At 30.7% G+C, this 22011-nt stretch overlaps 3 protein-coding genes and 1 long non-coding RNA gene across 28 annotated transcripts; 1 reads left to right on the top strand and 3 right to left on the bottom strand.

Moving 5' to 3' along the window:
* The first annotated feature begins 1082 nt into the window (after window positions 1-1082).
* LOC102588673 (uncharacterized) lies at window positions 1083-5899 on the top strand. Its single transcript, XR_001473363.1, has 2 exons — window positions 1083-1494; window positions 5678-5899. It is a non-coding gene; the product is annotated as an uncharacterized lncRNA (long non-coding RNA).
* Window positions 5643-7500, bottom strand: LOC102588887 (cytochrome P450 CYP736A12-like). The gene is made up of 2 exons (XM_006346557.2): window positions 6598-7500; window positions 5643-6504 (listed from the first exon to the last, which is right to left on the bottom strand). The coding sequence occupies exons 1-2, from the start codon at window positions 7462-7464 to the stop codon at window positions 5890-5892; spliced, it is 1482 nt and encodes a 493-aa protein (XP_006346619.1). The 5' UTR covers window positions 7465-7500; the 3' UTR covers window positions 5643-5889.
* Window positions 7501-10182: 2682 nt separating this feature from the next.
* LOC102588340 (peamaclein-like) lies at window positions 10183-11181 on the bottom strand. The gene is made up of 2 exons (XM_006346556.2): window positions 11053-11181; window positions 10183-10518 (listed from the first exon to the last, which is right to left on the bottom strand). The coding sequence occupies exons 1-2, from the start codon at window positions 11135-11137 to the stop codon at window positions 10334-10336; spliced, it is 270 nt and encodes an 89-aa protein (XP_006346618.1). The 5' UTR covers window positions 11138-11181; the 3' UTR covers window positions 10183-10333.
* Window positions 11182-13295: 2114 nt separating this feature from the next.
* LOC102586144 (dicarboxylate transporter 2.1, chloroplastic-like) lies at window positions 13296-19122 on the bottom strand. Of its 25 annotated transcripts, none has more exons than XR_001473352.1 (5): window positions 18809-19121; window positions 17470-18573; window positions 16128-16947; window positions 14574-15132; window positions 13296-13410 (listed from the first exon to the last, which is right to left on the bottom strand). XR_001473352.1 is itself a non-coding variant. In XM_015308372.1 (4 exons), exons 2-4 carry the CDS (start codon window positions 18363-18365, stop codon window positions 16186-16188), a joined length of 315 nt encoding a protein of 104 aa, XP_015163858.1. In that variant the 5' UTR covers window positions 18366-18573; window positions 18809-19122; the 3' UTR covers window positions 15018-16185. The 25 variants fall into 25 exon arrangements, 2 of the variants coding, with proteins under 2 accessions (XP_015163858.1, XP_006346617.1); XR_001473354.1 differs by lacking the exon at window positions 14574-15132 and adding an exon at window positions 13608-13719; XR_367263.2 differs by lacking the exon at window positions 13296-13410 and having other exon boundaries at window positions 14374-14842; window positions 16128-16367; window positions 16857-16947; window positions 18809-19122.
* Between the last annotated feature and the right edge of the window lie 2889 nt (window positions 19123-22011).

The following is a 22011-nucleotide window of genomic DNA, read 5'->3' as shown; positions in this document are numbered from 1 at the left end:
ATTTGAGTTTTACCCTGATTTTTTTATCTTATTTGAATTATTTTTTTTAAGGAAAGTCAAAGTATTACAATAAATATTTTCATTTTTTCTGAAAAGAAAATATAATTTTTTTTAAAATTTGGGTTATTCCTTTCTTGGAGGAAAACTTTAGAACTCCATAAATTGAAGACCAGCTCCTCTTTTCATACCAGAACAACAATAACATTCACAATGTAATCGTTTAGAGAGTTTTGTTTATGGAGAGACTGTTTATGTTTTTTCAATTATAATATGTAGGTTGCTTGACCAGATATTTTTAGTATACTTTTATTTGTCATCTAATTTATCATCAACATAATTTGTAATTATAAGCTTCTACACGACACCATAATTCTTTCGATCCCAATAATGTTAAGTGTCATGGTTGAACTTGAAAGGATCACGGTAGACAACCTCCACTATACGTTAATCACTATATATCACTTCAACAAGAGATAAGATTTGTTTGGTATATGTCCACAACAACTATCTACGCAAGTCTATCATTATTTGTCCTGTTGACTTATATCCTTTTAATGACAATAATGTTAGCACTATAATTCCATACTATAAAGAATCTTCTTACAGAAATAGAACAAAAAAATCAAGAGCTTCGAGTCAATAAAGACGGAGAAGATTGACTCCCAAACCAATTTGTTTTTGAGCTCCATTGTAGAATTCGGATCTAACCATTAAGTAAGAAGTGGATGCTACCTTCTTTGGTCCTGCCTTACACACGTTATTTATTTTGCATCTTTGGAAACATCCTTCTTTAACTTTCGCCCTCCCATACAGAAAATAAAGTTCTTTCATTTGAAGCTTCATACTTTTGTGAAAATGGATTAAACTGTCTCAACCACCCGGCTTTCCCTTCTTTTGTTTGTTCTGGACCCGGAAATGTCCATTCGCTTGTCATTGGGAATCCCAATCTAACTTGCTCGTGATTTATTAATAGCAGGATCATTTTTTAATCTATAAAATAAAACATTTACTTGTAGTATAATAAACAAATAATTAAATAAAAGTAGATAGAAGAAAATGGGGATGAGTACATAATTTTCTTTCCAATTATATCACAATGTCTTCGAAGGGACCCGCCAAACAAACTTCCTAAAACCTATTTTAGGTTGCAGGTGGAACGTTGTTGGGATCTATACACCTCTAATTAGTAATTACCACTTATTCATTTTAGGTCATGGCTATGAACATGAAGCAAATGTTAGTGTCAAATGTGAAACTGAATTCTGGTCATGAAATTCTGAACAGCACCTTCCTTACCACAACATGATGAATTAGTGTCAACACTCATAGATGCCATTGAAATTGGTTATCGTCACTTTAACACAGCCGCTGCCTATGGCTCTGAGGAAGCACTTGGCCAAGCAGTGGCGGAAGCGATACAACACGGACTCATAAATTATGGTGCACGGAAACACATCGGGACTTTGTTCTTCCTGCCTTAAAAAGAACTCTTGGGTAACTACTTTTCTTCTTTTTTTCTTGGTAGTACTTGATCATATGTGTGAGTTTGTTCAACGGTCAATTTGTGATATACTCCCCATATCCCAATTTAAGTTTTTTCCTTTTTTTTATTTTGACCCAAAAAGAGTCCTTTATATTTAATAAAATTTTCAATTTTAATATTTTATTTGCCAAGTTAAAGATAATGAAATTTAAATGACTATATACATCTTTATTCAATTTATGTCCCACAAAATTTAAGACACTTAAGTTGATAACGGAGTAAGTAAATTAATGCTCATATCACCGTTAAGAATAGTGCTATTTATTGTTATCTATTGTTGTTATTAGGGGTGTTCATGATTCAGTTTGAATCGGTTATTAGTTAAAATTAAAATCTAATCAATTTAGTTGATTTTTAAATTTCTAATGTTAGTGCATGGTCTCCACTTGGAGCAAATGGGATACCTTTATGGGGCAACCATGCTGTTATGCAAAGCCCTGTCCTTAAAGATACCGCCATTCACAAACACAAAACCGTTGCTCAGGTGAAAATGCACTAATTCCTAGCATAATTTTTTTTTTTTTTACACAATTTCTAATTTGGTGACACTCACCTAAACCTTACTTATTAAGGGTGTATTTGACATGAAAGAAAATATTTTCTGGAAAATGTTTTCCAATTTTTCCATGTTTGATAGGCTTAAATGTTTTGGAAAATGTTTTTCAAATCAACTAATTTTTCTCAAATTTAAGAAAATGACTTCCCTTCTAAAATTAAGGAAAACATTTTTCCTTTTTCCTCAAATTTAAGGAAATGACTTCCCTTCCAAAATTAAGAAAAACATTTTCCAAAACTCTATTTCATTCTTAAATTACAATATATTTTTTTACCCTACCCCGTACCCCTTACCTGACCCTCCCCATCCACAAATTTTTTTTCTTATTTTTTAAATTTCAAATATTTTTTCACCCTACCCCAAAACAGCCCCCTACCCCAAACCACCCCTAAACCCCCACTACCCCCCACTCAGGGCCCCATCAATTTTTTTAAGAATTTTTTTTTGAAAATATTTCAAATTTTAAAAAATTGATTCTTTACATCACCCCCACCCCTACGGCCACCCCCTTGCCACCCCGTCCAAAAAAATTATTTTTTTGAAAAATATTTCAAATTTTAAATTATTTTTTTTATGCTACCCGCACTCCCTTCTCAACCCCCTCGCCACCTCGTCAAAATTTTTTTTAAGGAAAATTTGTTTTTGAAAAATATTTCAAATTTTCATTTTATACGCCATCTAACCCCCCACCCAGGGCCACCCCGTCATAATTTTTTTTTATTGTAAAAAACAGTTTTTGAAAAATATTTCAAATTTTAAATTTTTGATTTTTTACACCCCCTTGCGTCCCATATTTAAAAAAAAAAAGTTTTTGAGAAATATTTCAGGATCGAAAGTCTGGATTAGGTCCAATGTCAGATCTCACGATCGTTTGGGTCGTATCCTAATTTGGGTGTTAGGGTCGGGTCTTAGAACGATTATCACGGTTGATTTTTTGGGTCAGAAATTATTTTTTTAAAGAGTATTTTCTAGTTTCAAGCCAAAAATAAAAGATATTTTCTAGAAAATGTTTTTCATTCACCAACCAAACATTAAAAAATATTTTCTTTCCAGAAAATCATTTTCCATGGAAAACATTTTCCTTCATATCAAACACACGCTAAGAGTCTGTTTAACATTGCAGTTAAAAATAATTAGAAGCATTTTTTAAAAATTGATTTTAGAAGTGTTTTTTTAAAAAACAATAAAAATGTTTTTTTGTTAAATAAATGATTTTTGCTTTCCAACAACAATGTTAAACATGCTCTAAGATGTCATCCATCTCCCAATGAAATAGTTTTTAAAAAAAAAATAATATAACTTACTTTACTTGCAAAATTAGTACTCATTCTATCCCAATTTATATGATTCACTCTTCTTTTTAGTCACTCCTCACAAGAATGACACATTTTAATATTTAGTTACTCCACAATTTAACTTTAAAATGTCAATTTTACGCTTAAAGATATGATTTATAGGCACACAAATATTTATGATTTATTTTAGATCACAAGTTTTAAAAGTCTGTCTATCTTTCTTAAACTCCATATCAAGTAAAATTAACTCATATAAATTGAGACAGAAGAAATATACTTAATAAATATGTATATATAGGTGGCATTAAGGTGGGTATTTGAGCAAGGAGCTAGTGTAATATATAGTGAAGAGTTTTAACAAGGAGATGATGAAAGAGAACCTCCAAATTTTGGATTGAGAATTAAGTAATGAAGAAATTGCTAAAATTCAAGAGATTCCTCCTTGCACTGGATTTAAAGTTGCTTTTTAATTCATACAATCTGCCCATCAATTCTGGGTTGGTGAGATGTAGAAGTAATAATAAAATTTCTAGCCTTCTTATTATATATATTGCAACTTTTAGTTGTTTATTAAGGTAGTCAAGAAACATCAGCTCTAATATATAGAATATTTTTGTTTGATTTGGATCTAAATACTAAAATGTAAGAAAAGTTATATATAGAATACTTATTAAGACAAGTTGTTTATTAAGGTAGTCAAGAAACATCAACTCTAATTTTCTTTTTTAAAATTCAAACCATATGAATTTTAACAAACATTTTAAGATATATTTTTTCATTATAATTGCAATTTGTAGTACTTTTCATATAGTTTTTGAATGCTTAAATTTTTATTTTAAAATATGAAATTAATGTAATCTAATTTAAATTTGAAACTTAGTCAAAGTAACTCTCGAAAAATAACACAACATGACAATTAAAAAAGAACGAGGAATACTTTATTTCATGATAGGGAAAAGGGTCAAAAATGCCCTTAAACTATGTGAAAGGAACAAAAATTCCCTCCGTTTATAGTTTTGCTCAAAAATGCCCTTACCGTCAATACTTTGGTTCAAAAATGCCCTTAAACTATACGAAAGGAACAAAAATGCCATCCGTTTGTAGTTTGGTCCAAAAATGTCCTTGTCGTCAATACTTTGGTCCAAAAATCCCCTTATTGTTATTTAATGGATCAAAAATGCTTATTTTCCAAATAAATATATTATTATTTTTTTAACACATTTTTTTTCTAATAATATTTTTCCTAAAAAAAATTAGCAAATGTTTATCCTACTTCAATTCAGAAAAAAAAATAAAAAATGAAAATATTTCTTATTTTATTATCATTATTTTTTATCGCTATATATTATAAATTAATGATGGATATAGTATAATCTTATATATGACATATATTATATGTCGAAAGGGTACGTGAAGTTATTCTATTTTAATTGATAAAATGAGATTAAGAAGAAAAAAATTGTTTCCTACGTTTTTATTTGTTAAAGTGATTTTAGAAGAAAGAAAACAAGAACAATGTTCTTTAATAATATTTTAATTAGGAAGAAGATATGTTTGAAAAGAAAAATATATATATTTATTCGAAAAAGGGCATTTTTGACCCATTTTGTAACTATAGGGGCATTTCTGGACCAAAGTATTGACGGTAAGGAAATTTTTAAGCCAAACTATAAACGGAGGGCATTTTTATTCCTTTCTCATAGTTTAAGGGCATTTTTTACCCTTTTCCCTTTCGTATATGAGATGAGATTCATGAACTTCTTTTTTTATTTTTTGACCAATTACTAAATATATTTTGTCCTCATACCTTCTCCTCCTACCTACTCCGTTATTATTGACTAACAAACTCAACGATGGGTCTATACATTTTGGAATCAACACAAATTTTATATAGGAAACATAGTACTAATTAGTGTATATATGTAAACTAAGTACCCAATTTTAATAGCAGCTTAGATTATAAATAGTTGAATAAGTAGATACATGAATCCTATGTAGTATAATGCTAGGATACCATTTAGAATGCAAATTGTGATGTACGATGTCACGCAGGACACGTGTGTCTATTTGTTCAACTTTATACAAGTTTAAATATCTATTTATGCACACCAAAAATTGAAAGACATAAATATGAAATGTGGTCCAATTAAATGACATATTTATGTATTATACCTTTATGTACAATTCAACAAAATAGATAAAATAAAACTAGTCCAAATTATGTCAGTCTGAACAAGTATAATGAGGATTAACCAGAAAATCTAATATGTATTATTACTGCAGGTGAAGAACAACAACATACTCAGTGAAATCCCATAAAGTGAGGTCTGGAGAGGGTAGAGTGTACACAGACTTTATCAGTATCTCGTGGAGGTAGAGAGACGATTTTCAAAAGACCCTATCACTATAGGTGAAGCATACAAAAATCATAAAAGTAGAATCCGATAGAAACTTTCAAAAGTACAATCCTGATATCTAAATGAAAATTTGTATTTTCATTGTTCATTTAGTCTATAAGTAGGAATAGCCATTAAATGTTTTTCTTTGGATGTTACTATTCCAAAGTGCTCCTCAAGGTCCAAATCACAAGGCTGCATATCATTTGGAAGTTCCCAATCAAAGCAATGCACCAATTGCGCCACGACAAGGCGGACAACGATAATCCCCAATTGTATTGCAGGGCAACTTCTTCTGCCAGAGTTAAATGGTAAAAGTTGGAAGTCACGTCCACGAACATCTACACTGCTCCCAATAAACCTCTCGGGAAAAAACTTCTCAGGCTCGGACCAAACATTTGGATCCCTCTGAATTGCATAATGATTTATCATGATTCGTGTTCCCTTTCGTATGTTGAAGCCATCAACTACACAATCTTCCATGGCCTCACGTTGCGTTACTGGCACTACAGAATGTAGCCTCATTCCCTCTTTTACAACCATGTCTAAGTACTTCAAATTCTCCAAGTCGGATTCTTTTACCATTCTTTCAAGGCCTACCACTTGTTCTAACTCGTTTTGTAGTTTCTTCATCACATGAGGGTGTCTAAGAAGCTCTGTTAGTATCCAATCTATTGATGTTGCTGAAGTGTCAATTGCTGCAACAATCATGTCCTGTTATAGAAAAAAGGAAACAGGGGAAATTAGTACGAACAAATTTAATCATTACAATGACCTTATTATTATTAGAAGGATGAAATAACATACGAAGAGGACAGCTTTTATATGGATACGATCAAACTGAAATTCCATTTTTCCTGATTGCATAATGTCCAACATCGTGTCCACAAAGTCTTTGGATTGATTTTCATCACGAGACTCGACATGTTCATTGATAATCTTCTCAAGAAACTCATCAAACACCTTTGAAAGATCCTTGAGTCGGCGTGTGAGTCCTTGGAGATCAATTACACCAAGAAAGGGGAAAAAATCTCCAAGATTAGTTATTGCAGCTAAATGAACAACTTCTTGAAGTACAGCTTTAAATCCCCTCTTATCGAAATCTTGATCCATATACTTCTTTCCAAACACCATCAAACAAGTCATGTTAGCATTCAAGGACGCGACTCTTTCACTAAGATCAACAACAACACGACCTTCATTTTGAAGTGATTTGATCATAAGCTCAACTTGTTGTCTTCTCAAGGATTGAAATGAATTGATCTTTTGATTAGTCAAAAGATGTTGAGTGCACAATTTACGCATATTTCTCCAGTATGGTCCATACTTTGCAAATATAATATTCTTCTGTCCATACGCCAAATAATGAGCTGCCTCGTTATGAGGCTTATTAGCAAAGATATGATCATACGTCTTGAGGATCTTCTCGGCTACATCAGTAGACGAGACAATGATTGTAGGTACAAGTCCTAGTCTCATATACATAATTGGACCATGTTTCTTGGCTAAGTTTTGAAAATCATGGTGAGGGTTTTTCCCTAACAAATGAAGATGTCCAAGAATGGGAAGCCCTCTTGGACCTGGAGGTAACTTTTTTCTATTATGTATATTTAGCAACTCATACAACACATACACAATACTAACTACAACTACTACTTCCCATATCAAAGACATGGCTAATATGGCTTCCACTTCCCTAGAGAGAAATTTTTTAATACTAATGTCTTGTTTAGGGCATTTTGGGGAATAAAGATATAGTTATTATGTTTATGTAGTAGGTAAGCAAAATTTATATATAGCCACGTGATAAGTGTTTCAATTTTTTTATTCAAATTAGTCTGCTAAGGGAAAAGGTATCTTTCAGTTAAGAAAACTGTATATATTGTAAGGAAGATCCTATTTATGTGGTCATGTGAATTGCGTAGGACCAAATTCAAGGGTGACAAGACAACCACCAAATTGAAGCATTAACTTAAATAGTTGGTGGACGTATACTATATGTATGAATGTGTATAATCTGTGTATATTGACTAAAAAAAGTACTGTCCGATTATTTGGGTGAAGATATGTGACATATTAATTGATGATTTGTGGCAAAGTTGGCCTTCCCTGTTATAGAAGAATTTGGTTTGCTGTCTTTGCCCGTCGCAATTCTTTTAATAAAAAAATTGGCAGTGTATCAATTAAGACACATTTAGACAAAAGTTCATAAGTTTTGGAAACCTTTCTGGTTGTCATCATTTCTCCCATATATAAACTACAGTGCATAATACATAAAAATGTCTTATAACTTAACTTTAACTGATATTGATGTTGTTTAATTTTGAGTATATACAAGTAAACACTTAAACTTATATAAAGTTGAACCAGTAGACACATGCATCCTAGCTACATGACAATTCATGTCCTACGTGATTTCCTAGATATATCATGTAGGACTTGTGTCTACTTAATCAATTTTATACAAGTCTAAGTGATTATTTGTGCACACCCAAAATTAGTGAGTATAAATATTAGTTAAAGTCAAATTAAAAGACATGATTATATATTATGCCATTACTTTATTTGGGTTCCCTTTCAAATTTTGATGTGAAAGAAAAATATTTAAAAGAAAATACAAATATAGAGAATATGACTGATCACATAGTTAGCAGTCAAAATCATTTAACCATGCGTTTGATTTAAAATTCACACTTCATCTTGTATTAACATAAAATAAGAATTAATGAAATAGACAGAATAAACAAGTCCAAGAGTTAAGAGTTTTGTTAGCCATCTTAGATGAAGAAATATTAATGCAGTCAAACTAAAACCTTTCCGTCAACAATTGAGTATAACAATAATAACTTCAAAGCAATAATTCAATAATAATTTAATATACACTAACGAACTTCTTACTTGATATTAAAAAAATGGCAAGACATCTTTTTTTCTTTGGTATTAATAAATGTTATACTTTAACTATTAATCCTTTATGGTATACCTAAACAACATAAGTCATACAATTAATTCTTTAACTATTTTTGGTTCTCATTGTTTGCCCATTTCAGCCATGAACACTTTATGGTTTATAAATGCGTAGAGAACACTTTATTATTTGCCCATATATATATAAAGTGTGTAAATTACACAAAATGATCAGCTTTGTTTTTCATTTGTTTTCTAAATTCTACTTTTTAAATTTGTACATGTTATAATTCCTGACATATAAATACAATTATTTTCACTTTGGTTATATGACATTGATGAATTTTTGTTTAACGGAAAATGAAAAAGCACTTTTTCTTCCTTCATTTAATAGCATATTTTATTTGTTATAAATTGGTTTAGTGTGAATAATAATATGGATTTAAATTTGAATTTTGATCTATTTAATTGAATTTGAACTAAAACTCTTTTACATCCAAATAATATTAAATTATTAATTTATACATTTGATGCAACATTTATAACCGCGTGTACCGCAACCAAATTACCTAGTTTAATTTTATTTCTAGTATTTTAATAGCTCACTATTAATTATTAATTCTAAATTTAATTAAATTAAAGAGTATAAATTAAGTGCTTAAATTTGTAATTATTTTTTTGTTATTTTTCTACATTAAATTTAACTCAATCTCAAATCACATGATTTATTGTTAGCTTTTCTATAATTTTGTGACTCATAAGTCATAATTCCCTTCGTGACTCCATATTAATCACATGCTTAATTTAATTTGAAAAATTGTAGTTTAATTAATATCAAAGGTACATCACACAATTTATAAATTACGTTGATGCTTTTTACTCCTCGCCCCAATTTTTTATAGCTTTTTTTATTTTTCCGAGATTCAAACTTCTATGTTTTGACTATATATTTAATAAATATAAAAAAAAATTATTTTTTGAAATTAAAATTAACATATTTGATAATTACATAAAAGAAATACTTTAAATTATAATAATTTAATAATTAAAATTATTTAAAAATATGAAAAGGTTACGATTGAAGAATAAGGAATTTAATAAAGATTTAATTATGTTCAAGAATTTGTATGTGATTCGAGCCATTATAAAATATATATCAAGTATCAAAAAAATGACATGGTACTTATTAATTTAAAAAAAATTGGAACTCATTTTATAAGAAAGAAATAGTTATAAATAGCATAACCTAGATATTGAGTAAATTTAATTATTTACGGTCAGCTTCACAATTCAAGAAATAAAAGCCCATATACAGTGTATCTGGAACAACTCATTAACAAAGTCCCTTTCGTTTCTTCTCCCAATTTTTCCAAATTTATTCTTGATTCTGATCAAAGTATCTAGATGTGATTGATCAAATAATTTACCTATGTCTTTTTCTTAAAATTTACATAACAAATAAAATAAATATTATATAAAATAAAATATACAAAAGAACCTCATTTGTTCACTTATTTGTTTTATTTATTTATTTATTATAATCAACCTTATTTCATGACAAACATGGCACATCAAGGCTTTGAACCTCTATCTTTGTGTTTGACAAACAACAATTTGGGGAAAAGATTAAGTAAATTTAAGGACATTTAGGCCCTCCCTTGGAGTTTTTCTTGTCCCTATAGCAAGGACACTCATCTTTATTTCCACTAGTTCCAGAAGGAACGCAGTGACACTCTGTACAACATATTCCACAATACTTTAAGCATCTGTCCTGTCGTCCTGCCTTTGAACACCTATAGTTGCACTTTGAATCACAGAAATCTACGTGCAAAAACACAACCGCGTTTCATTAATATAAGAACATCAAAGACTAAACATATATATAGTACTTACTATATATGGTCCTCCTTATATGTCCAAGAAAACATTGAAAATAAGGGGTAATCTTGACAAAATTAATGTAATCTCTTCCTTAAATATGTAATTGATAATTATATGCCATCTTGGAAGAGTGAGTGTACAATGATTTTTCTAAAAATTAATGTGCACATTCTTGAATTTAAAAAATAAAGAATATTTTGGCTATAGATCAAAAATATTAGTAAAAGATAAGATGGCTAGTAAATGTAAAGGTGGAGCTAAAATTTTAATTTTATGAATTTCGAACTTAAGAATAACGGCTACAAGTGATTATAACTGAATTCAAAATTTAATATTTATATATATTCAATAAAATTCTTGATATAAATACCTTATTTCAATCAAAATTATTGGTTTTGATCGAATTCATAACTGAACTTTTAGCTCCGACCTGAGTAGATAATCAAAAAAGTGTCACATATATATAAAAATTACCTGAACCAGCAATAGTGGCTGGAATGAGGAAAGAAGTAAGAACAAGTGCCACCAAAAGCAACGTTGCAAAATTTAGCTTCATCATTTAAAGAAGGATTATATTTTAAGTGAATAAACTTCAAGCCTGGATATGGTACATATTTATAGGGGGAGAAAGGTTGGTAACTAAAGGTGTGTTTGGTAAGAAGGAAAATGTTTTGTTGAAAAATTTGTGGGGCTTTTACTTTTTTTTTAGTGTTTGCTAATCAAGTAAAACAATATTACCCCAAGAGCATTTATATGTAATCTAGCAAAATACTATGTGGACGGTATGGGTGTATGAAGCGGAGGTTCAGGGGTGGGAGTGGAGATGCTGACTCGGTGGAGAGGAGACAATGATGTTGGAAACTTGGAATGTCACTTACAAAATTTGTTTTACCCGCTTTCATTAGAGAAGTTATTTTCCTCATTTATAAGGAGTTTGTTTTTCAAAATATTTAACCAACTAAACATTAGAAAATAAAAAAATGTTATTCTCCGTACCAAACACATTCTTAGGAGGAAAGTGATGTCTAACGATATATAGAGTCCAGGCTGTCAATTTGTGCTTTATGCGTAGACGTAGTGTTAATTAAGTTACAAATGTGAGCAACAACTTTCATTTCATCACATCACCTAAAATGCTTACTAAGTTAATTGAAGAGTAGATGCTTTCATTTATTTAATTCCTTCCCATCATGGTGGGGGTAAGTTTTTTTCTTAAATTTATAATAAGGTAATAAATAGTAGTGTTTTAAAAGGTAGTGTTAGGACGCGCTCCGGGGTGAGATTTTAGTAAAACACTCTGATTTAATTCTATGAGACTTGCGTCCTAAGCACGCTCAACGGTCAATATTGGGGTTCGCCTAACAGATTTTACACAAATTTTGTGTTAAATTTTTTAGTTAACATTGTTGACCCTCATAATTTTTTAATAAATGAATGATACTTAATAGTTTTCCCATCTATAGAAATAAAAAAATTGAGAATAACTTAATTAACAAGTTGTAGACTTGTAGTATCACATATTTACTAGTATTTGATAACACTGTGAGAGTAATTATATATTACATAACATTTCTTTTAAAATTGGATAGCGAAATTTATTTCCAAATATGAATAGCAACTTTCACTTCACCTAAAATGTTTAGTAAGTTAATTGAAGAGCAAATGCTTTCATTTATTTAATTACTTTCAATCATGGGTGGGTTTAAGTCTTTTTCTTAAATTGAACATATTATATTGTTTCTTGAAAAAAAAAAGGGTAATAATTAGTAAAATCCAAATTCAGAACTATTGAATTGAATTATGCAACCATTTCTGTTAAAGTGTAAGACATTTATATGGAAGAGACATTTCTATATATACTAGATGGGGATGCCCGTGCGTTGCACGGGCCCAACATGACTATAATAAAAAAAATTATTGTACAAAACTATATAATATAATAATTATTTCTTTATATTATATGCGAAGTGTTCGCCTCTAACAATCTATCTAGAGTTTGATAGCAAAAGCATTTCAAGTTGTACTATAATATGAAAAGCATTTTAAGTTGTACTATAAGGCCTCATAATTTTGGCCCTTTATGGCTCAATTTGATTGGGTATTAACAAGTGAAGGCTTTTTATTTCCACGTGTGAGCAATTGAGATTGCTTTGGGCTGATCTAAGGCTAAGGGTAATTAGAGCTCTTTCAATCTCTTTCAAGAGAAGGTTTAAACTGGTAAGTCTTTTGGTCTTCAGATTAAAATATTTGCTTTTCTTCTTATAAGTTTTTAGTTTTCTTAATCTTCTCACTCTTTTGTTTTGATTTTGCAGATTTTGATTTTCTTATTTTTCTCACCCCTTTTCCCCCTGATTTTCGTTTCTATTGGAGGTAGATGTGTTGTCAATTTTGGATCTAATTCTTGGGTGATTTTCTGATTTTTTCTTAAAATATTGATATCCACTCACTTACCACCAATTCAAATGGGTCCATTTTTATGTTAACAATGTCTATATACTTGCAAAAATAAAGATTACCAAACTATGATACTAATGTTATTACCCAAATCAAATTTATGGATCAGATGAATTCCAAGGATTAGCTATTGATCCACCAAGACAGTGGACTAAAAATTCAACATGCAGCTCAAAGGATTGAACTAATGTGAATACATATTCTAAAGAATCGTACATTCTAATGACATTTTTCTTCCATATCCAAGAAATTGGAGCATGAGATTAATAAATGAATAACTCTACTATTATACATATAAATATATTTTCAACAGTACAATCACAAAAACCAAGTTTAGGTAATTAAATTCTTTCGCTCTTGACTATATTCTTTACACCACTGCAACAAAAGAAGAGAACGGCAAAGAGGTAAAATATTAATTTAATTGAAGCATAGTAAACATACCATAATAAACACGGCATATGTAAGGGTCATAAGTACACATATAACACAAAATATAAAATAAGAAACCAAAGAATTAGATAAGTTATAATGTTTAGAAAAATGTAGAGATAATTAGAAGCTTAAAACTTAACTCTTTATTTGTAGCTTCATACCATGTAGTTGGAAACAACATTTCTCAGCTGGTGTCTCCTACCTACTCGAGGTAGAGGTAAGGTCTGCGTACACTCTATCCTCATAAACCCCCTTTTCAGATCCATATTAGGTAAATGATACATATAAAATCCATTAGAAAATTAGTTACCTTAACCCTAGAATCTATTTTGCAGCAGAAATACATGAATGCAAAAAGTTATCTAGGGATACAACATGTAGATAGTCTTTAGTTAAAATGCCAAACGTTGATGGCATCAGATATCTGTAAAAAGTCATTACATTAGCCAGAAATAGATTTTAGAATTTCAAAGAACTCACAAAGTTTGAAAGAGATGTCAAAAAGTTTAATGGCCAATAAGATAGGCCCAGGCAACACACCAGAATAGAACAAACACGCACCAGAAATAAGGATCAACACAGATTCTCTATTTGTATGAATGTCATCGAGATTGCTCCTAATAAAATGTCAAAAGCCTAAGTCATTTTTTTGTGTGTTCTGTCCACCCATTTTAGTACTTGCAAAGCTTGAAATTTGAAGTAGAAAATTTAAGAAGGATGAACAATGAAATTGATCAAATGATTAGAATTTCTTAGACACTTGAAGAAGAGTGATTTGCTTCATAAGAGTATTGACGGGAGCAAATTTTTTTGTTAAATTAATTAAGCAAAAATATCTTAAAAGGGAGTACGAAGCTGAAATTCACACGCTAATGACTACCATGGAAATTGCAATGGAGAGAAGAGTAAAGCGGAAGGTGTGAGAGTCAATATGAATTGGGATATTTCCTTCTTTTTTTTTGACATAAAATTCGTGCTACACGTGTACAGAAAGCAGTACACATTACACAATTAAGAAAAAGTAAAAGTACACATTACACACATTAACCCTTGGTAACTTCTGATCCATAAATTACTGAACAACAAGGCATCTAAAGATATCCTACCGTCTCCAGCTTTGCAACATTGACCAACAGAGACTCGTTGCTGAAGGGGCAGTCTCTTCTCTCCAGATTACAAAGGCTTACACAACTGGAGGAATACGTAGTGGAGGCGTGAATGGGGAAGTCGTCACAATTGCCTGCAATGGTGAATGATGGCCCCAAAACCAGTGTCAAGCAGTCCAAGGGTTAGGTAATCAGGGTTGTCACATTCAGATGCAAAGATCAAAGCTTTTTTGCACCTCTAAGGACACAAGTACTCAGAAAAGGGTAATCTACAAGAAAAATGCAAAATTTAACAAGAGATATTCTCAATTTTTTTTACAAATGCAGTTACTGTATTGAGTCATTTGCAATATATGCACTTGATGCTGGTTTTGGGGCCATTTGCAACAATGCAAGCAATTGCAGCGACTCTCTCTTTCTGGCCTCCTTGCAGATCATGTTTTCAAGTACATCGGTGTCCATCCTAACAAGTTAGAGATGTTTTCCTTAGCTTTTGCGGGGGATAGAAACATAGGCCTCCACTACGTGCTCTCTGGTTTAGTTGGCTTATACAACTACCCTTATTTTCCATGTGAACGACAAATAAGCACACATGTTAAAATTTATTGATATAACAACATGAAATAATATCAACATATATATTATGTCTATTGCACAGGGGATAATCAGCCAAGCAATGTAACCAAGAACTCGAGAAGCAGGAAGAATGCACACATATTCTAGACAGTTTGGTCAGCAGAGACTTCGCATCAGATTTTTGAACCTACATGTTGAAAATGTTCGGAATCACCACAACAATATCGAAATGCATCTATATCCCCTTTGTTCTTCTCCAGAATCAAGAAATTTTATACACTTGAGAGTTGAAAAAATCAAAAGGCTAGAGGATTATATTTCCACACATATTTTTTGACATCTATTTTTTAACATATAGCTAATTTTAATTTAAAAATACAAAACAACATGTGATAACGTTGTTTTTCATTGCTTTTAAAGGCAAAAAAATAATTAAAGTGCTGACAGGTAAAGCTATTTTCAACAACCAAACAATTCATTTTTATCCCTTTTAGTTATGGAATCTATTAAAGCAATTGTAGATAGATTTGAGTTCTCAGTAATGAATTTTGCAGGTTAAGAGCTTCATATAGCTGACATCATTCCATACCCCATATATGTTATGTATTCCTGAAAGAGACAAAGCACAACCGAAAAGGTAGTAATAGTTGATCAAATGCATAATGTCTTCTGTTGCAAATTCAAGATAAATATCAGTCTTCAGACAAAGATCACTCAAAAAGTACCCTATGGATATAACTTAATAGTTTAACCTATTTTAGCATACTAATAACCTTATTTTCCAGGTTACAAACTTAATGTTACCTCAATGGCTCAAAAACTATTTTCACCATTGGTGTATATAGATTGAATTCTTGAATAATAGGATCATTTGGTCAGTACTAATTCATGTATCCATAGAGAGTGTTTTACATTTCATTAAAGTCATCTAATTATGTGACAGACCACACATCTACAGCAGGCAAAACAAAGGCATACCTGAAATTGAGATTGAATCAAGTAAGATCCTAGCTTCTTGGAGGAGGGTTCACCACGTTTACTTCCAGCTGAAAGTGAGAGACTTAATAATAGGCAAAAATACCCCACCATCTCTTGCCGTAGTGCTGGGCATTGCAGGTGCAATCAAAGCCTCACTCAGGGCCAATCCATATGACAAACCAGGAGTACTCTTCCCCAACCACTTAACAAAGTATGTGGCAATTCGATCTGCTTTGTAGACTACAGTAAAAGACACATCATATGCACAAATTCAAATATAAGAATCTTAAAAATGGAGCAAAACATTACTAATTTGACGACGATAACAACATACCTAGTTTGATCCCACAAGTGGGATCTCATCAAGGTAGAATGTAGGTAGACCTTACCTTGATTTTTCAATAAACCTCAAAACTAAACCTCATCATTAACAAGAATGAATAATAATTAAAGATGCTAGATAAGTACTGGCCAATTCTTTGATCAGCACCAATTGGTGTAGCATAATGAGTCTTCACCCTTATCTCAGAGACTATGTCAACGCCACTTTTAGCTTGCTGGATTGATTGAAGCTTCTTTACCTCTTCTTTCAACTTGAATAAAAATGCCACATTATGAAGGATCGTCAAAAGAATCATCCAATGTGCCCATGTGTGCGATTCAGAAGTGTAGAAATCAGCAATTAGAAGAGATTTCATACGAAATAAAATAGAGTAGAGGGTGCAATACTTCGACAAGGAACTGGATATTTTTAAATAGCATGTGATTCTCATCCAAATAAGCTTCATTATCCAATTTACTGTGTTGCTTCTCCTGCAATCTGTCCAACAATGTAGCGGAACAAAATACATTGATCAAAATGACAAGGATTGGATGAGGTCAACAACTCTAAGGAGAAAACAATAGAAGTATATGGTTTAAAACTAAAAGACATCCTTTTAGTCGAGAAAAGACTCAGTCTTATTTAATAGTTGAAAAATTCCCTTCTAGTTAGCTAGTCAAACCTCATTGTTCATCAGAAAAACTCAAGAGTATGCACATGCCCCTCTGTTATGTTTCCACTTAAATACTTTCCCCAACTTTGGGTTGACGTCAGAGTTGAAACTCGTGACATGAACGTCCCTCACTATAAATATACTCAAACATTAGCGAAAATTTGAATTCTAGAGGTTATTAGACTAATCCTAGTATTTATAAATCCTACTATACTTCTATTATGAAAGTGACTTTCTTTCATAGCACTAAAAGACAGCAAAAACTTTCGCAGATTCACGCAACAATAAAAAGTAAAACGGAGGTATGGAAGAATTTACAGAAGTTTATAAGAAGCAAATAAACAAACCTGTCAATTCGTGGCAAAATATTTTCGAATATGATATTTCCCTAAACGATGAACCCTGTTCAAGCAAAACAAGTTTTGGAAAATTACAATTAAGTAACAAAAGAAAGCCATCATGAATGAGTAAGATCCTACAGTACTAATATGCATTTACTGAAGTTAGTTCCTTTTTTTTTCTCAAGTTTAATGTGAAAGACCAACTCAACACTTGGTCTCAAAATTGAATTGCACCTTTTTACCTTCTTCATTAAACAATACTTACTCACACCTTACTCCTTGAAAAGCAACTCAAGACATAATTCATAGACATTTTGGAACAATGTCCATGACTTCATTTTTATATTGATAAATGCTAAAATACACTCTTTAACATCACACACAAGGTAACTATTCATAAATTAGACTTCTTGTAGCCTCCTTATAAACTTGAAATGGAATACCTGTACAATTATAAAGTAATGATTAGGTGTTAGTACTTGTATTTGAAACAACAAAGATGCAAAAGACATAGACAACAAATATTTTTCAAAGTGCAGAGTGAAGGAAAAAAGGGAGCAGGTTAACATTCGAGCAATATGTGTAAATAAACAGTTAAGCAAATCTAGTGAGCTACCAGATTTGTCACCTCAAATTAGTGGATTCAACAAATAGTCAAATTCTACAAATGTAGTAAATCAACCTAATCTGCCTAGAATCAGAAGAACCGAATTGGGTCTTCTTTGGATGCAGAGAAATCTCAACGTAGAACCCAAAAAAATATAATAAAAAAACAAATAGAGATAACCAAAAAATGATAATAAAAATACGATATAATAATTTACCTGATACAACACCACCACACACATAAAGAGCTCTAAAACTACTTGCTCTGTTTCTTCTTCATTGTCTACTGATTTCATGGTCAAGTCGATTTTTGAATGTCAAAACAAATTTTCGGAAGAATAGAAACGGTCAACAAAATGAACCAAGAAACAAAAGGCTAATAGTGAAAATGAATACTTAGCTTACCGTGCAACTTGAGTGTGCTCTTTCTGTCTCTAAAAGGTACATACAGCCATACGCGAGAGAAGGCGAGAGATGGATTAAACCTAAAGCACTGTTACATGTCTATTCCAAATATCAAAAGAATCATATTTGGATTCAACAAATAACAAAAACAATAAAATTAAAATTAAAATTAAATCCCAAAAACATGCAAACACACAAATAATTTAAAATGTCATGTTATGGCATGGTATTGAAGTAGTTGAATTCTTCAGGCTACTTTTATGAGAAATTATGGTGTATTTTTTTTAACTGCGAATTTTCCAACTGCAACAACAATAAGTCAGTGTAGTCTCACCTCTATCTTGTGGAGGTAAAGAGGCGATTTTCAATAGACCCTAAGAAATTTAAACATTGAAGCTCGGATTTGTAATACGATAAGAGAGATTGGAATCACCGCCATGACTGCAAGCACCGGTTGCAGGATAACCTTCCATCCGGGTTGCCCCGCCAAGATACGGGTCCGATTGCTCTCTTACACTATCAATTTTCTCATTCTCGGAGAAACAAAGAAGAAAATCATCATCACAACCCCGAATTTTTGCAACAATTATTCTAATTCTAATATTCAAGAGAGAAAACAAAGAAGATAGAGATGAGAAAACAAAGAAGATAGAGATGACTAAATGTTGCCTAACAGGTGGAGCAATATTAATGGACACAAAGGACTTTAGGCTATTAAGTTGCCACATATAATATGGTTCAGTGACCAATTTGCCCTTAAAGACACGTGGGGACTTAAAAGAAATTACACGGCAAGTTATAATTAATACTTATGTATTATCAATGGTAGTACAATACTTGTTAAATAAAGTGAACCCTACAACTTAAATGCTAGTACAATACTTGTTGAATAAAGTGGGCCCTAATATAGTACAACTTAACTTACATTTGGAACAACTTTTTGGAGCTGTGTTAGTCCTTCACAACCCCCTCTTCTAAATAAGGGTAATATAGTTATTTCATTAATTCTCAATCATTGTTTTGAGGAAATTGAATACCAACAAATTAAAGTAAATAAATGTATTTCCTATAATATGAAAATAATGAATTCAGATTATATACATTTATGTGGTACTTTTTTTACCAATCAATGTTTATAATCTTTTCTAGATTACTTATCAATAGTTTTCTAGTAATTTAAAAGTGTGCATAAGAAGTTATTTGACATTATCAATATACAAAGGGTGAAAATCATTTATAGTCTGATTGACGTTCAAATTCACTACTTAAAGAGAAAGTGTACACCGATGTTGCAATATAATTAGTGTCGAATTTTACAGGAAAAAATATGTTAAAGACAATCAAATTTGTTATGGAATCGTCACCAAATAATTTTTAAATAATTGACTTTATTTAAAAACTAATAAGATAAAACTAATTTGAACTCATAACGATCGAATGCAATGCTAGCGCGCTAAACCACCACTAATTATACTAAATAAATTGTTTTTAATTTCAATTTCCACTAATGTCTCTCGACTAATTTAGACTTTAGGCTACTATGATGACTGGCCACATCATCACTAAGCATCATGCGGCACAAAATTGTCCATACAGAAGGCTTACATAGAAAGAAGACTAGTCCGTAGTATAGTATTCTAGAAACATATATAGATTTTTCTTGGAAGATTTTATAATTTTATGGATTTGTGTGGAAGGTCTTTGAAATATTTTAGTGATATATAGAATATTAAAATAGAGACTTGTATACAATTTATATTTACAAATTAAACCCTAGGCGAGTAGTATAAATATATAGACATTCGTTAGTAAATGTATCAAGCAAATTTTCCTAGTCTTGAGCAATATAAGAATTTCGTTCTGCAATTCTCTTGTATCATTCTGTAATACAATATTTTTTTAGTGATCTAATATTAAAACTATTGTTTGAGCTTGCAAAATCATAAAAAATTCATGAGCAAGTTGTCAAAGATAACATAATGTATCTAATAAAAATCTAAGTATGTGACACCACACTATAATTCTGCCTATCTCTAAGTTAAATTCTTTAGATGAGATTTAATGACTCAAATCATGATAATATATTAATCTAACTCCATCCTAATTTACTTTCTCAAGGCAAAATCAAAGTAAATATTTTAGTCCTAGAATGAGCTAATCGTTTTGAAAACATTCTAGAACAAGAGAATTGATTAAAACAACAACGTAATTTCTTCATAAATAATTATAAATAAAATATGACATAAGCAACATGAGTCAAATACAAATACTATTCAACAAGCCTTACAACTTTAATTTGTTGTCCAAAATCATCAAGATTGTTCATCTTTAGCGGTTCAAACAAGTCCAGTCTATTTTAATTTGTTGTCCAAAATCATCAAGATTATTCATCTTTATCTGTTCAAACTATGGCATGTGATCCTGATAAATAAGTCGATATATAATTAATTATATTGATCATCCACAAAAACTTGTACTTTATTTACTTAACAATTTTATTTTTATAATATTTAGTATTATCTTACAATAGTGTACACTACGTACATGACTTGATATACACTTGTTATTTACACTGTCAAAAAATTAGTTTCAATATAAATATGAAAATGACAGTGTTTTCTTGAACTAAAAATAGTACTAGTAGTTAAACAAAACCATGATCATATTTTCCCCTTGGCTCTTTCACCGACTCGTTAATTAACTAAATTATTTCTTAGTTGATTTCTCATATAGTCACTCAACAAAATAAAACCACGGTCATGTTTTTCCCTTGGCTCTTTCACCACACAACTTGTTAATTGGATTATATCTCTTAGTTAATTTCTCATATAGTCACTCAATTGTTACCTTAGAAAGACATTTTTTTGTTGACAAAAAATTCTAATCAAGATAAAAGATAATATTCTGAGATAATAACTATAACTGAATGACCATTTGAGAAACCAAACTCTTATATTCTAAGCCAACAATCAAATTGTATCACACTTATTTTCTAAACAAATTATTAAGATTAGATAATTAACTACAAGTTAAAACTTATGTCAAGATAAAAGATAATATTCTGAAGATAATAACTATAACTGAATGACCATTTGAGAAACCAAACTCTTATATTTCTAAGCCAAACAATCAATGTATCACACTTATTTTCTAAACAAATTATTAAGATTAGATAATAAACTACAAGTTAAACTTATGTCAAGATAAAAGATAATATTCTGAGATAATAACTATAATTGAATGACCATTTGAGAAACCAAACTCTTATATTTCTAAGCCAAACAATCAATGTATCACACTTATTTTCTAAACAAATTATTAAGATTAGATAATAAACTACAAGTTAAACTTATGTATTTATAGAAGACTAGAAGTGAGAGATTTATGTGAACTTAAATAAACCACGTTGTTTGTGTTTAATTTGCTATTTAGAATATTTGAAAACTTGAAGCAAAAAATGCGACACTTTACAGCAAAGGTAAGATATAAGTTACATCAAAACAAAAACTTATGAGAGGTGATTGGAGTACTCGTTAG

The sequence above is a fragment of the Solanum tuberosum genome, unplaced genomic scaffold, assembly GCF_000226075.1.
Source record: "Solanum tuberosum cultivar DM 1-3 516 R44 unplaced genomic scaffold, SolTub_3.0 scf00078, whole genome shotgun sequence".
In the NCBI taxonomy this organism is placed as follows: Eukaryota; Viridiplantae; Streptophyta; class Magnoliopsida; order Solanales; family Solanaceae; genus Solanum; species Solanum tuberosum.
Note: the sequence above shows the minus strand (reverse complement) of the source record. Positions and strands in the feature narration are given on the sequence as shown.

Coding starts and splice junctions, on each gene's coding strand:
- LOC102586144 (XM_006346555.2), bottom strand. CDS start 18,365: ATGAAATCAGTAGACAATGAAGAAGAAACAGAGCAAGTAGTTTTAGAG. Junction 17,525..18,287: donor GTGTGGTGGTGTTGTATCAG/GTAAATTATTAT, acceptor TTGCTTGAACAG/GGTTCATCGTTTAGGGAAAT. Junction 16,948..17,469: donor ATTTTGCCACGAATTGACAG/GTTTGTTTATTT, acceptor ATTGTTGGACAG/ATTGCAGGAGAAGCAACACA.
- LOC102588340 (XM_006346556.2), bottom strand. CDS start 11,137: ATGATGAAGCTAAATTTTGCAACGTTGCTTTTGGTGGCACTTGTTCTT. Junction 10,519..11,052: donor AGCCACTATTGCTGGTTCAG/GTAATTTTTATA, acceptor TTTTGCACGTAG/ATTTCTGTGATTCAAAGTGC.
- LOC102588887 (XM_006346557.2), bottom strand. CDS start 7,464: ATGTCTTTGATATGGGAAGTAGTAGTTGTAGTTAGTATTGTGTATGTG. Junction 6,505..6,597: donor ATATAAAAGCTGTCCTCTTC/GTATGTTATTTC, acceptor TTTCTATAACAG/GACATGATTGTTGCAGCAAT.